The following is a 14,943-nucleotide window of genomic DNA, read 5'->3' as shown; positions in this document are numbered from 1 at the left end:
CTTCATGGACTTAACCTTCGCCCGCGAAAAGAACATTCCACTGACAATCAAGGCAGCCCCCGTTGACCTGGAAACCGTCGACGGATCCCCACTCTCCTCGGGGCCGGCCACTCACGAGACCACCGAACTACAACTCCTCATAGAACCCGATCACCGCGAAAAGATCCACTTCTCGCTGATCGCTTCCCCGAAGTTCCCGGTGATCTTGGGCATCCCTTGGTTGGCCACCCACAACCCCTCGGTAGACTGGGAAACCCGCTGCATACGATTCCCGTCCGAGTTCTGCTCGCTAAATTGCTCCCACAGACCCGTCCTTCCACCCGAAGACACCACCATCTCAAAGCTATCCGTCAAGGATCTGCTACCCCCTCAATACAGCGAGTTCCAGGATGTCTGCGACAAGAAAAACGCAGACAAGCTGCCACCACACCGACCCTACGACTGCCCTATAGAACTGTTGCCCGGGGCCGAAATACCCTTTGGCAGTATCTACTCCCTCTCAGAGCCTGAACTCAAGGCTCTGAAAGAGTACCTGGACGAGGACCTGAGGAAGGGGTTCATCAGGCCCTCCACCTCCCCCGCGGGAGCCCCCTTTTTCTTCGTAGAGAAAAAAGACTCCTCCCTGCGTCCCTGCATAGACTACAGAAAGCTTAATGACATAACCGTAAAAAACTGGTACCCGCTCCCACTGATTTCCGAACTCCTTGAGAGACTCCGGGAAGCAAAGATCTTCACCAAACTCGACCTTCGAGGGGCCTACAACCTCGTCCGAATCCGCCCTGGGGACGAATGGAAGACCGCCTTCCGGACATGTTATGGTCATTTCGAGTACCTGGTCATGCCTTTCGGACTCTGCAATGCTCCCACCACCTTCCAGCACTTCATTAACGACGTCCTCAGGGACATGCTGGATCTGTTTGTAGTCGTTTACCTGGACGACATCTTGATCTTCTCTGAAGACCTCGAGCAGCACCGCGAACACGTCCGCAGGGTACTGCAGAGGCTCAGACAGAACTCTCTCCATATTAAGCTAGAGAAATGCGAGTTTGAGCGAACCACCACTCAGTTCCTCGGATACATCATCTCCCCAGCGGGCCTAAGTATGGACCCGGGGAAGGTCCAAGCTGTGATGAACTGGCCCGTTCCGAAAAACGAGAAGGAGATACAAAGATTCATTGGCTTCGCCAACTTCTATCGGAAGTTTATCCGGAACTTCTCCAAGGTCATAGCACCAATCACCCAACTCACCAAGAAGGCAGTCCCCTTCTCCTGGACACCCGAGGCCCAGGAGGCCTTCACCAAGTTGAAACTCCTCTTCACTTCTGCCCCAATCCTAATCCACCCGAACCCCGAGCTCCCATTTACAGTCGAAGTGGATGCATCAGACTCTGCGGTGGGGGCAGTTTTGTCACAACGGACAGGGGAGAGGATGCTATTACACCCGTGCGCATATTTCTCCCGCCAGTTGTCCCCCTCCGAGAAGAACTATGACATCGGGAACAAAGAACTACTGGCGATCAAGGATGCCTTCTCCGAGTGGAGACACCTGCTGGAGGGAGCCACCAACCCCATAATCGTACTAACTGACCACAAGAACCTCGAGTTCATCCGCAGCGCTAAGAGACTCTCAGCCAGACAGGCCAGATGGAGCCTATTCTTTTCCCGCTTCAACTATCTCATCACCTATCGCCCTGGATCAAAAAACGGCAAGGCTGACGCCCTCTCCAGAATGTTTTCCGAGCCCTCACAGAGTAACAAGGGCCAAAATAACATCTTACCCGAGAGAAGGGTCGTAGGGGCCACCTACTCTAAAGAACTCCTGGGCACAATCAAAGAAGGATATGAAAATGACCCCTTCCTCTCCCACCCCACAGGCAATGTCAGCCTTACGTTTAAGAACGGTCATTGGTTTCATCAGGACCTACAACTATATGTACCAGAAATCGCACGGCTCGAAGTGCTCAAACTCAACCATGACTCCAAGGTGGCCGGCCATTTTGGCACAAGAAAGACCCAGGAGCTTCTCTCCCGCTCCTTCTGGTGGCCAACATACAAGGAGGACATCAAGAGGTACATCTCCTCGTGCACGGTCTGTGCCCGCAATAAGACTCCTCGTTCCTCTCCCGTGGGTCTGTTACAACCCCTCCCGATTCCCTCCCGCCCCTGGGGCTCGATCTCCATGGACTTTGTGGTAGACCTTCCTCCTTCAAAAGGGATGAACCCATCCTGGTCGCGGACGACCGTCTCACCAAGATGGCCCATTTCATCCCCTACAAAGGCCTACCCACAGCCAAACAGACGGCCGATCTTATTCTCAGAGAGGTCTTCAGGCTGCATGGGATCCCGGACGACGTGGTCTCCGACAGAGGCGTACAATTTGCCTCAAAGTTCTGGAAGAACTTCTGCCTGGCGCTCGGGGTTAAAGTGAACCTGTCCTCTGCTTTCCACCCTCAGTCAAACGGGCAGACGGAGAGAACTAATCAGACCCTAGAGCAATACCTACGCTGTTTCAGCTCCCACCTGCAGGATGACTGGCTTGATCATCTCCCCACGGCCGAGTTCGCCTACAACAATGCTGAGCACAGCTCAACCAAGCACAGCCCCTTCTTTGCTAACACAGGCTCGCACCCGGTGTTCATTCCCCACCTACCCGTTGCCTCCACCCTCCCAGCAGTGGCCGAACGCCTAACAACCCTACAGGAGGCACAAGAGAACATTATAGACAACCTCCAGCTTGCCCAGAGGCGCTTTAAACAGGGAGCAGACAGACGTCGCAAACCCACCCCGGGCTTCCATGTGGGAGACAAGGTGTGGCTGTCCACCAGGAACCTCAAATTGAAGGTCCCCTCCAAAAAATTTGCCCAAAGATACATGGGTCCGTTCCGGATCACCGCACAAATCAACGAGGTCACATTCCGGCTCGACCTCCCAGACTCCATTAGGGTGCACCCTGTCTTCCATTGCTCTCTCCTCAAGCCATACGTGGAGAACACCTTCACAGGCCGCCACTCGCCCCCTCCACCACCTGTGAGGGTACAGGGTGAAGAAGAATACGTTGTCGCAAAGATTCTCGACTCCAGGATCCACCGGGGAAGACTACAATACCTAATTGGGTGGGAGGGTTACCCTCCCGAGGATAACTCCTGGGAGCGAGAAGAAAATGTCCACGCCCCCAGACTGGTAAAAGAGTTCCACCAACGGCACCCCGGTAAGCCTGCCCCTGCGGTGCCCGGAGGTCACCTTGGAAGGGGGGGGGAGTACTGTCGGGATTCGAACCCGTTACCAGCCACATCCCAGGCGGTAGCCCTGCTTACTAGGCTACCGTCCTCCCTGGACATTCCTCCCTGAAGCCTATTAGTTAACCTCAGTCTTGCCTAGCCTTGCTCATTACCCTTGATTCCCCACACCTGGTACTTCCCTATATAGTCCAGCCCCTTGCACTCCAGTTTGCTGATTATTGAGCTCCTGAGCCTTGATCAAGCTTCTCCTCATCTGTTGCTCCTGCTACTGCTGGAAGTCCACTGCTGACCAGGAATTGCCTACCGACTACTCTTCTGCCTTATCCCTACCTACTGAACTGATACCACCGTTGCCATCCGGATTGTCTGACCACGCTTACTGCCGCCTGCCCTGACTCACCGCCTGCCTACCGACTACTCTTCTGCCTTATCCCTACCTACTGAACTGCTACCACCGTTGCCATCCGGATTGTCTGACCACGCTTACTACCTGCCTGTGGTCCTTGCCACTGGGCTCCACTCCTACCTCCAGCCAGCGGTCCTCTGACTCAGGTGAGCCTGTAGGACTGTTACACCTCTCTGTTTCATGTCCCAAGAAGGTCAAAGGGGAACAACCTCCTGTGGTGCTGTCATAAGGGATGAGCTGGAATATATGTTTTTGTGTCTTCGTTTTCTGAAAGCCATATTTATTTATTTATTTTCTGCCGATGGTCTTGTGCAGGGGCTTGTTTTTTTGCAAAAGAGTTGACGTTCTTATTGGTACCATTTATGGGTGCATAAGATTTTTTTGATCATTCAATATTACATTTTATGGGACAAGGTGACAAAAAAATAGGTTGTTTTGGCACAGTTTTTATATTTTTTTTATAGAGTAGGTCGTTACATACGTTGCAATACTTAATATGTATCTTTTTTTATTTATTAAACTTTTACACATCAAAAGCATTTTTGAAATAAAAACATGTTTGTGTCTCAATTTTCTGAAAGCCATATTTTTTTTATTTTTTGGGCGATTGTCTTATGTAGATGCTAATTTTTTGCAGGATAGGAGGCCCATCGCCTTACACCTCAAAGGATCAGAGGCTGCTGTAGTTGCATATATTAGTGTACACTATGTAGAAACACATAAGGGCAGATTTATGAAACTGTCTAAAAGTAAAACTGTCTTTGTTGACCAAAGCAACCATTCACAGCACAGCTTTAAATTCATATACTACACTTGAAAAATGAAAGTTGTGTTGTGATTGGTTGCTATGGGAAACAAAGACAATTTTACTTTTTGTGAGTCTTGTAAACCTGCCCCATAGTACTTGCCTTTAACTCCAAACTCAGGTAAAACAAGTTGCCTGCTGTATCTTAGAATGTCCACATTGGTAAGAGAGGTCTTTACAATTCCAGCCACTTTTTCATCCACATTATGCAGTTTTGGTGCTGAGCAGCATTTTTCCTAGAGAAAAGTAAATGAGTGTTAGTAAAAGAAGTAATGGTATTTCCAGTCCCATACTGCACAGACTCATGTACTCGGAAGCAGCATACAGCGCCAATATAAAAATTTGGGGTTTACTGCACTTACACAGGTCTCAGATTTTACACATAAGCAAACATTTTTTTCTCAGATCCTATGAGAAGAAATGCAAATATGATGCCTTATAGGGGAACCACATGAACCGCAGTCTGTATGCAGCCACGAGACAATTTACCACCAAGCTGTATAATCACTAGGCATAGTGATGCCATAAAAATTTACGAACTTTGTGTTACTCTGTGACATGTGTCCTGTCATTTGTTGCAGAATAATTTAGGCTCTGTTCACACCAGTGTTTTATTTTACATTTATTGGTTCTTTTGTTCCCCCAGAAAGGCACAGAGAAATATAACAGTTAATAGTCCCATTTATTTTCATGGGGTGTTCCGACGGCAAATACAATCAGTCAGCAAAGAGAAAAGTTCATGTATGTCCCTCTAAAGTCACTGATGTCACTTGCAGCAGAGTAAAATACTTTTCCTAGCATTTTTGAGGATTATGAAATAAAACGCTTTTATTTTTTTTTATGATGTTGTGGCACAAGGGCTTGTTTTTAGAGATAAATGTGACATGTGGTGGTACATATAACGCATTGATTAGCTTTTATAAACTTTTTGGGATGGTACTGGGTATAAATGATAATCATATTTACCGGAGCCAGCTTGTCATGCGGATGGACGGATCCGTCTGGCAGTCTTTTTCACAGTTTTTATGGTCTGCTCATGCGCAGACCGGAAGGACGGATCCGTCCTTCAGTTGTTTTGCGATGCGGGATCCGGCAGGCAGTTCCGTCGTCGCAGCTGCCTACCGAATCCGACGATCAGTGTGACAACTGACAGCATTTGTAGACAGATCCGGATGTGGACCCGTCTACCAATGCATTGCAAGAACGGATCTGTCTACCAATGCATTGCAAGAACGGATCCGTTGATCCGCTTGTCATGCGGATAGACGGATCCGTCTGGCAGTCTTTTTCACAGTTTTCATGGTCTGCTCATGCGCAGACCGGAAGGACGGATCCGTGTTTCAGTTGTCCGGAACTGCTCACCGGATCACTATGCTGCAAGTGTGAAAGTAGACTTAGTCCTGCGACCTCTCACCGTGCACTGCCGTGCTGCGCCAGAGCTCCGCCCCCGTCCCCATTATAGTCAATGTGGACAGAGCGGCAGTCCAGTGGCACGGCCAAATAGCGGCAGGGCGGATCCTACAGGGTGAACAGCCTGTCGGATACGTCCTGCCGCTAGTGTGAAAATACACTTACGCTAGTGTGAAAGTACCATTAGCAGTATCTGTATCTAAGCAATATCTATATTATTCAAATATATATTCAATATGGATATTGCTTAGATAAATATATATATATTGGTAGCAGATATAGATTATATATAGCTATATCAATAAATATGGACAATTATTTATTTATTTTTCCCAGGGGGTGGTAAATGTGGAATGTGTACTAGTGGGGGGGAACAGGGCTGTAAGAACAATCCCCAGACGCAGAGGGGAACGGGTACAAACTGGCACCTCTAGCCCATGTGAGTGCAGGAGCGATAAAGATACCCTGCTGCCGGAGAAGAGATCGCCTCGCCTCTGGTACGTACCGCGCATGCACGATCGCATACCATTGCCGAGGCAGTGGTAGAACAGCGAGAGAGGGAGCAGGAACCAGATGCTCTGACGTCTCGTTTACAGAGCCTGGCCACTCCCTCAAGCAGGTAGAAGCCTGTAAACGAGACGTCAGCGCCAGAGCCGGCTTGCTGACGTCGGGGGTCACATAACCCATAAGTGAACTGGCCAAACGGGGAAAGATAGCTAATATAAGTGATTTGAAGAATCTTTCAATGGTATATAATAAGAGTAATCAGAATGAATATATTTAAGTCATAATGAGTAATTTACATAAAAATTGCTCCCTCGCATGGATCCACATGGGTGTTACCAAACATGGTACATAACATAATAAAAAGGAAGGCATCACTTAAAATGAACCAAATAAAACAAAAAAACAAACAAAACAAAAATAATAACTAAAGCTCTCGCAGTACCTATTTAAATGGTCAATGTATGGTCTGTTTGGGAGTGTCTATTTATAAGTGTCATCAGCAGATATCTCAGAAATCAATGCAAATATCCCCTGCCAGTATGTCCTTAGTTTAGGACACATCCACAGAGTATGCAATAGGGTTCCTGTTTGTCCACATTATCTCCGACAGCATGCAGACACACCTGGGTAGATTCTACTTAATCTATGTGGAGTAAAATACCAGCGAAAGAGTGTCTTTATACCGGCTTCGTAGTGCGTTGTACATTTGAATGTGGTACCTAAGTAGGCCATGGCTTTGACCCAGTCCTAGTCAGTAAAGAGTTGCTGTAAGTCAACTTCCCACTCTAGAAGGGGAGGTGTTTTGACAAAGGTTCATCACCCAGGATATCATATTTTAGTGGAGAGCGATGGGGCCTGGAACAATCTGAGTATGTCTGAGTTGAGTCGGGGGGGGGGGGGGGGGGGGGGGGAGAGCAAAAAGTGGGTTTAGAAAGTGTCGTATTCTCAAATAGTTGTAAAATTCCCTGTGTGGGATCGAGAAGGCTGCTTGGAGTGATTCAAAGGATTTCAATGAATTACCCTCCACCAATTGTGCAACATTTCTAATCCCCGCTTGGTACCAGGTGGTAAGGTCTATATCCCCAATTCCAATGTTGAGACGGTTGTGAGTTGCTTTGGAGGGGTGGTAGATTTCCCACTAGAGGAGTGTAGCCGAGTCCAAAGTGCAATGGTGTGTTTCTGTAACGAACCAGCGCGTGAGTACCCACTGTGACTGGCAATACTCTGGATGAGTGTAACTAAGCAACACCAGGTCTTCACTAGCGCCTCTGGTGGTGAGGATAGACTTGAGCCACGGTAGTTGCCAGGGGTGACTCCAGCGCGTAAACAGAGTCAGTGGCAGCTGGTCCAGCAGACCAGAAGATACCAACAATGGTACCAGCATATACAGATTCAGGAACAGATACAGATACCACAGACAGGCAAGGCATAGCAAAGGCAGAAGCAGTTAGGCTACTTTCACACTCGCGTTTGGTGAGGATCCGTCATGGATCTGCACAAACGCATCCGTTTAGATAATACAACCGCATGCATCCATTCAGAACTGATCCGTTTGTAATATCTTTAACATGGCCAAAACTGATCAGTCTTGAGCACCATTGAAAGTCAATGGGGGACGGATCAGTTTTCTATTGTGCCATATTGTGTCAGTGAAAACGGATCCGTCCCCATTGACTTACATTGTGTGTCATTGTGATCCGTTTGGCTCAGTTTCGTCAAACGGACACTAAAACGTTTCCCCTCCGGGGAACACAGGAACCCTCTGCCGAAGGCAGACAAAAAACAAGCAGATAAAGGCATGGACAGAAACTGACATGAACAGAACAGGGAAAAAAGCCAGAGACAACAGGACAGACAAGGGACAGGATACATCAGAAGCAGTTAAGCACTGCCAGGCTCTCAGACTAGGGAACAGAACATAACATAATACAGGGCAGGTACAGACAGAACAGGACATGGCATGGCACAAAAAAGATACAGAATACAACAATGTAAACTAGGGATCGACCGATTATCGGTTTGGCCGATATTATCGGCCGATATTGAGGATTTTGAACGTTATCGGTATCGGCATCTATTTTGCCGATATACCGATAACGTTTTGGGAACACAGAACGCGCTGCTGACAGCGCTCTCTGTGTTCCCTCCGCAGCACAGGGGAGAAGGAAGCAGTGTCTCCTCCCCCTGTGCTGCTGCTGCCGCTAATGAGGGGATAGAACATAAGAGGAGGGGAGGGGCTGTGGCCGCTGCGCCACCAATGAAGATAAGCCTTTCATTCATTCATATATACAGGAGGCGGGAGCTGGCTGCAGAATCACATAGCCGGCTCCCGACCTCTATGAGCAATAGCTGCGGTCCGCGGTAGTTAACTCCTCAGGTGCCGCGGATCGCAGCTACCGCTGATAGAGGTCGGGAGCCGGCTATGTGATTCTGCAGCCAGCTCCCGCCTCCTGTATATGAATGATCGATAGACTTATCTTCATTGGTGGCGCAGTGCGCCCCCCCAAGCCCCCCAGTATTAATCATTGGTGGCGCAGTGCGCCCCCCACCCCCATCCCAATCCCGGCCAATAGTAAAAACATTGGTGGCGCAGAGCAGCAGGGACAGTGTGAGATCCTATTCACCCTGATAGAGATCTATCAGGGTGAATAGGACAAAGGTTCTAGTCCCTAAGGGGGTTAAAAGTTAGTAAAAAAAAAAACACAAAAATATTAAGTATAAATGAAAAAGATTTATAAAAAAAAAATACACATTAACAATAAACAAAAAAAATACACATTAACAATAAACATATTAATTTTCAGCAGATTTGTGTAGGAATTTTTTTTTTTTCTCAAAAATGAAAATTCCCAGAATATCGGTATAAATTATCGGCTATCGGCCTGAAAGTTCACAAATTATCGGTATCGGTATCGGCCCTAAAAAATCAATATCGGTCGATCCCTAATGTAAACCTAGCCAGAACCATACAAAAGGGCAGATAGTAAGACCCCTTGGGTCAGCAGCAAGGAGCTACACCTAGAACGGAACAGGACAAACTGACCCCAAGCCCCACAGCTCACTTAAAGGGAACCTGTCACCGGGATTTTGGGTATAGAGCTGAGGACATGGGTTGCTAGATGGCCGCTAGCACATCCGCAATATCCAGTCCCCATAGCTCTGTGTGCTTTTATTGTGTAAAAAAAACGATTTGATACATATGCAAATTAACCTGAGATGAGTCCTGGACAGGACTCATCTCAGGTTCATTTGCATATGTATCAAATCTGTTTTTTTACACAATAAAAGCACACAGAGCTATGGGGACTGGATATTGTGGATGTGCTAGCGGTGATCTAGCAACCCATGTTCTCAGCTCTATACACAAAATCCCGGTGACAGGTTCCCTTTAAAGCTGCATAACGAGGCACCTGAGAAGCCCCACCCAGCCACAGAACAGGGGAGTTAACCGCAACAGAACCAGAGTTCAGAACAGACCATAACAGAAAGACTGCAGCACAGGCCGTTGCCCTGGAGACACCCGCAGCCAGAACACCAGAGCACAACCAACCTGTGAACCGTAGACATACTGACACGGGGATAGCAACATCGCACTGACCCCCGCAGCCAGCATGCAGCCCCAAGCAACCAGCCTGCACACGAATTCAGTCTGCAGCCAGTATGCAAAGGTGCATGCAGCCAGCAAGGGGTTGTTTGGAGTATCTTTCCTCCAAATGGAACTAATCAATAGATCTCTTAGAGTGCCTTTACCTAAAGCATGGCTTTCTATCTGTACCCATGGTTTCTGGTGTCCGTCTATCTAAAACTCTTTCAGGAAGGATACCCCTATGGCTCTACGATAGTCTCTAATCGATGATAAGCCTATGCCTCCCACAATTTTTTCTCCTAACCAGCAGGGTGTGTGCTATTCTAGGTGGTCTTTTGTTCCAAATATATCTATTTAGAAGAGTCTGGGCTTTTTAAAAAAAAAATATTTGGGATGTGAATAAGTAGTGCGCGGAATACGTCTATCAATTTAGGGAGGGTCATCATTTAAAAGGATGACACCCTTCCCACACAAAATCAGTGAGGTCTCGCTCTAGTGTAGTCAATAGTGGTATAAAATTGTTGTTGTAGAGGAGCAAACATAGCGATGTAAGGTAGCCCAAGTAAGTAATGCTAGTGTTTTGCCAATCTAGCTGGAATGTAGACTTAAGAGCTTGGAGTTCATCTAGGGGAATCTGGATCGATAAGGCTTGCGATTTGGCTTCATTAATTTTATATTAAGACAGGGTACCGAAATGGGATATGACTTCTATAGCTTTGTTCAAAGATTGCCCCGGGTTTGTGAGGGCGAGAATGAAGTAGTCTGCGTAAAGCGCGATAGTATAAGTGTGATTGCCAATGGTGAGTCCTTCTCTCCGCATTGTTCCTAATATGCTGCGCTAAGGGTTCTAAGGCAATAATAAATATCAATGGCGAAAGTGGGCATCCTTGTCGTGACCCGTTTGTAATATTGAAGCTGCGAGATGTAACCCTGTTTGTATAAACTTGAGCTGATGGATTTGAATAAAGGCTGAAAATGGCCTGTGATTTGACCCTGGAAACCCATTTTGTCCAGTACAGAGAAGGCGAATGACCACCTGAGTCCATCGAACGCCTTCTCGGCGTCAAGGGTCACTGCAAGGAGCGGGGTCCCTCTAGATTCTGCATAGTTAAAAATATTAAAAAGCCTCCTAGTATTGTCTGCTGCTTGGCATCCCCTAATAAATCCTGTTTGGTCTGCTGTGATGAGTGAGGGTAATAGAGGGGCTAGACGGTTTGCGGTCAGTTTGGAAAAGATTTTTATATCCGTATTAAGCAATGAAAATGGCCTAAAATTCTGAGGGACATTATCAGGTTTACCTGGTTTAGGAAGGGTAATTATGAGTGCAGTTTGCATTTCAGCTGGGAAGGGTATTCCTTTGGCTGCCCTTTGGTACATAGAGGTCAAGTGAGGAAGTAGCGGCTTGGTGAATAGTTTGTAATATTCACTTGATAGACCATCTGGGCCAGGGGACTTGCCCAGAGGAAGAGACTTGATCACCGTCTCAATCTCCTTATCAGCAATAGTGTTATTAAGCTGCGTAAATGGAGCGTTGGAAAGAAAAGGTAGGGATGCACTTGTCAAAAAGTCATGCAATAGTATGGAGTAAGAGTCTGGTAGTGGGATTTGATCTCGGAGATTGTAGATTTTTTCATAATAAGATCTGAATTGATCTACTATGTCTCTGGGATCTGTAACTTTCCCATTTGTGTGGGGGTGTAGAATATCAGAAATTTGGGATTTGAATAGTGTTGTTTCGGTTTTGATACCATAAAAAAGTATTGCGATAATAGATACCACGCGGAAAAAAAGAAAACGCCAAAAAAATCCACGTGCATTCTGCATTTTATGGAGCGTCCGGACCATAATGGAACAGTCCTATCCTATTTTTGGGGGGGTCAAGGTGACAAAAAAAAAAAATATTAAAAAGGGATCTTACATTGTCCCTGCTGCCCTGTGCACACAGCAACAGGGAGCTGACTATGGCAGCCAGGGCTTCAGTAGCATCCTAGCTGCCATGGTAACCGATCGGAGACCCAGGATTACACTGCTGGGGCTCCAATCAGAACTGCCACTGCCACCAATGAGAGGAGGTGAGGGGACTCTGTGGCCACAGCCACCAACGATTTTAATACTGTGGAGAAGGAAGGGGGGGGGGGCGCACTGCGCCACCAATGATAATTAACGTTTAATATACAAATATTGAGGGCACCTGACCTCTCACAGGGTGCTGCGATCAGCAGCAGTTAACCCCTGCAGATAGCAGCACCCTGTCAGAGGCAGGGTGTCGGCAATGTGTTTCTGCCGCTTGTTTTTGTAATGAACGTTAGTTATCATTGGTGGCACAGTGGCCACAGCCTCTCCCCTCCTCCGCCCCTCTGCGCTCTCATTGGTGGCAGCAGCAGCACAAGGGGGAGGGAGAGACTGCTTCCTTCTCCCTGTGCTGCTGAGGGAACATGGCCGCGCTGAGAGCAGCGCGCTCATGTTCTCCGATACTGGGCTGTAGCACATCCTAGTATCGATAAAAGGCAAATCCCGGTATCGTATCGATACCGGGACAAAACTATCGACTGGGTATCGAAAGTTCGATACCCGAAACGACCCTAGATCTGAAATGTGTAGCTTTTAGTTTGGAGGCTAGGAGTTTACCTGCCTTGTTGCCCTGGGCATAGTATCTGGCTTTTGTACGTGATAGGGCTTTCTCATAGTTAAATAAGAGGAGGGTTCTCAACTTGTCTGTCTCGGATGTTATTTCTGCCGAGCGTATGGCTGTTAGTTGCTACTTATTAACTTGCTCTAGTGTGGCCAGTCTGTCTAGAATGGTATCTGTGTTTTCCTAGTTTTCTTCTCCTGGTGATCTATTTTGATCAGTAGCTCTCTTACAAATGCTTTGTGGGCTTGCCAAACAATGTAGTGATCTGAAACGGAGTCAGCATTAAATTTGAAGTATTCTGTTAGGGCCTCTGTTATTTCTCAGGTATATTTGTTGTGTCCCAATATGAAGGTATTGTTCCTCCAAACACATGCCCGTTGCGATTGGAATTGCTCCTTTAGGGATAGGGTTATTGGGGCGTGGTCTGAGACCTATTGTGGTGGATAGTGAATGAAACAGTAGTGCGGTCTACTAGGAACATGTCCTAGTAAATAGGAAGAGCGTTATTAGGAAGAGTGTGTGGGGGGGAGGGGGAGTAGGTTAAATCTCTGTCTCTGAGCGGCAGCTGGTGTTGGTAGAGTCTACTCACCCTGTATTCTGCCCCGCTCGTCCGTCAAGCCCGCCCATCTCTAGATTGCCAGCCTCCATCTCATCCATCGGCCTTATTCTCGCGCATGCGCTGTGTGCGTCTGTATTCGGCGCAGGCGCAGTGACTGTCTGACCGGCCAGGCGTCGTCTGTTCGGGAGCGGTCAGTCACTGCGCCGAATACAGACGCACACGGCGCAGGCGCGAGAATAAGGCCGATGGATGAGATGGAGGCTGGCAATCTAGAGATGGGCGGGCTTGACGGACGAGCGGGGCGGAATACAGGGTGAGTAGACGGGGCCTCTAGGTGCTGAAAAGACGCCCCCATACCACCTAGAGGCTAATTTGCATAGCAATAAAAGTTGTTTTTTTAGTGTAACGGCTGCACACAAAGGTCTTAGAATAGCATGGTTAGGTAGAGCAGACACTGGCAGATCGCTAGTGTCTGACAGCTAATTAGGTCCAAATGAGGTGGTAGAAACCCTTTAAGTGACAGCAATTTAATTCCCATTCAACCCATGAAAACAATGCTTAAGAACATTATGGGTACCAGAGAGCATTAAAAGAAAATTAGATTGATAGATAAAAACATATTCAAACAAAGAAACTGTAAAGGAAAACCAATACGGTGTAATGCCGCTTAAGGTAACATGGGTGAACAGTTGCATGTAGTAACCAAGGGCATAGGCTACTTAAAGCGGGCAGGCACGTTGTCATCTAGGGAGTGTTCATCTCTTGCTGGTTCTTCCTTGGAGGACGATGTTCCATTCCCTGCGCAGAGTTGGAAGGTTCAGAGTCCCTTTGTCTTTCTGTTGCTCCATGGGGATTTTCCACTCATTGAGTTGTTTCCCTTCTTAAAAAGGATTTCATTATGTGCAGAATCCCATCTGCGGAAAAAGTAATTTCAACGTGTAATGAGGTATTCAGGACTAACAGCATGTTTTTGAGGGTGTCTTCTGACACAAGTTTATCAATTGTGGGAAAGTCTATAATTGACTCAGGCACTTTTGCTAAAAGGGGGAGAGCGGCGTGCAGAGGCACTAACCTGGTTCAGGTCTGATGTTCAAACCACGGTCTCTGTTTCAGTGGGCTGCAGGAAGGTGATTCATGGCTCCCCTTCACGCGGCCGCCATCTTGCTCTTGTTGTACTCCCTCCTGTTGCATACTGACGTCCTCTGGAGTCGGAGGCAATGAGTGCATTGGAGAGTTTGGTGGTAGCGGAGGTGCCAAGTCGGAGGCTGGGGAGCACGAGAGAGATGTTGGTGGAGATGGAGAGCTCTGGTGGGAGGTAGGAGGAGTTGTGAGGCCTTGAGCTGCGGTGCCATCTTTGCTCCGGTCCCTCTCAAAGTATTGCTCTAAGTTGTTAGAGATTTTGGGGAGCTGCCTTTTCGTTTTCCCCATCTTCAGTAGGTGTTTGCCGTGTTTGGGATTGTGTAGGGCGAGATGGTGCTGTGTATTCGTCGCTTGGTGCGGAGAGCTTCAGCTACATAGCAGTATGATTACACTAATACAGATACGATTTTTGCTTTGCATCACCATATTTTAAAGTAACTTTTTATACTATTGGCAGTGTTGATGCTTGGTAGCTCATTTTTTGCGGAGCGAACTGTGCTTTTCAGTGATACTATTTTGGAGTGAGTGTGTATGACTTTTTGATTCAATTTTTTGGAGGAGGTGAAGCAGTAAAATAACGATGAATTGACCATTTTAATAAATACTCATTTTAAAAGTCATGGCGTTTTGGGACACAACATTGCATATTATCCTTATTT

The 14,943-nt window shown here is 47.3% G+C and overlaps 1 protein-coding gene across 1 annotated transcript in view; it reads right to left on the bottom strand.

The window, feature by feature from the left end:
* MOCS3 (molybdenum cofactor synthesis 3) overlaps nt 1-14,943 on the bottom strand; it is a 482,262-nt gene that overhangs the window by 430,095 nt on the left and 37,224 nt on the right. The window contains exon 2 of the mRNA XM_040429301.1: nt 4,554-4,686. Within this exon, the coding sequence (XP_040285235.1) occupies nt 4,554-4,686 (133 nt within the window). The remainder of the gene's footprint in view (nt 1-4,553; nt 4,687-14,943) is intronic.

The sequence above is a fragment of the Bufo bufo genome, chromosome 4 (assembly GCF_905171765.1).
Source record: "Bufo bufo chromosome 4, aBufBuf1.1, whole genome shotgun sequence".
Taxonomy (NCBI): Eukaryota; Metazoa; Chordata; class Amphibia; order Anura; family Bufonidae; genus Bufo; species Bufo bufo.
The sequence above is the reverse complement of the archived record's forward strand: the minus strand, read 5'-3'. Positions and strand labels throughout refer to the sequence as shown.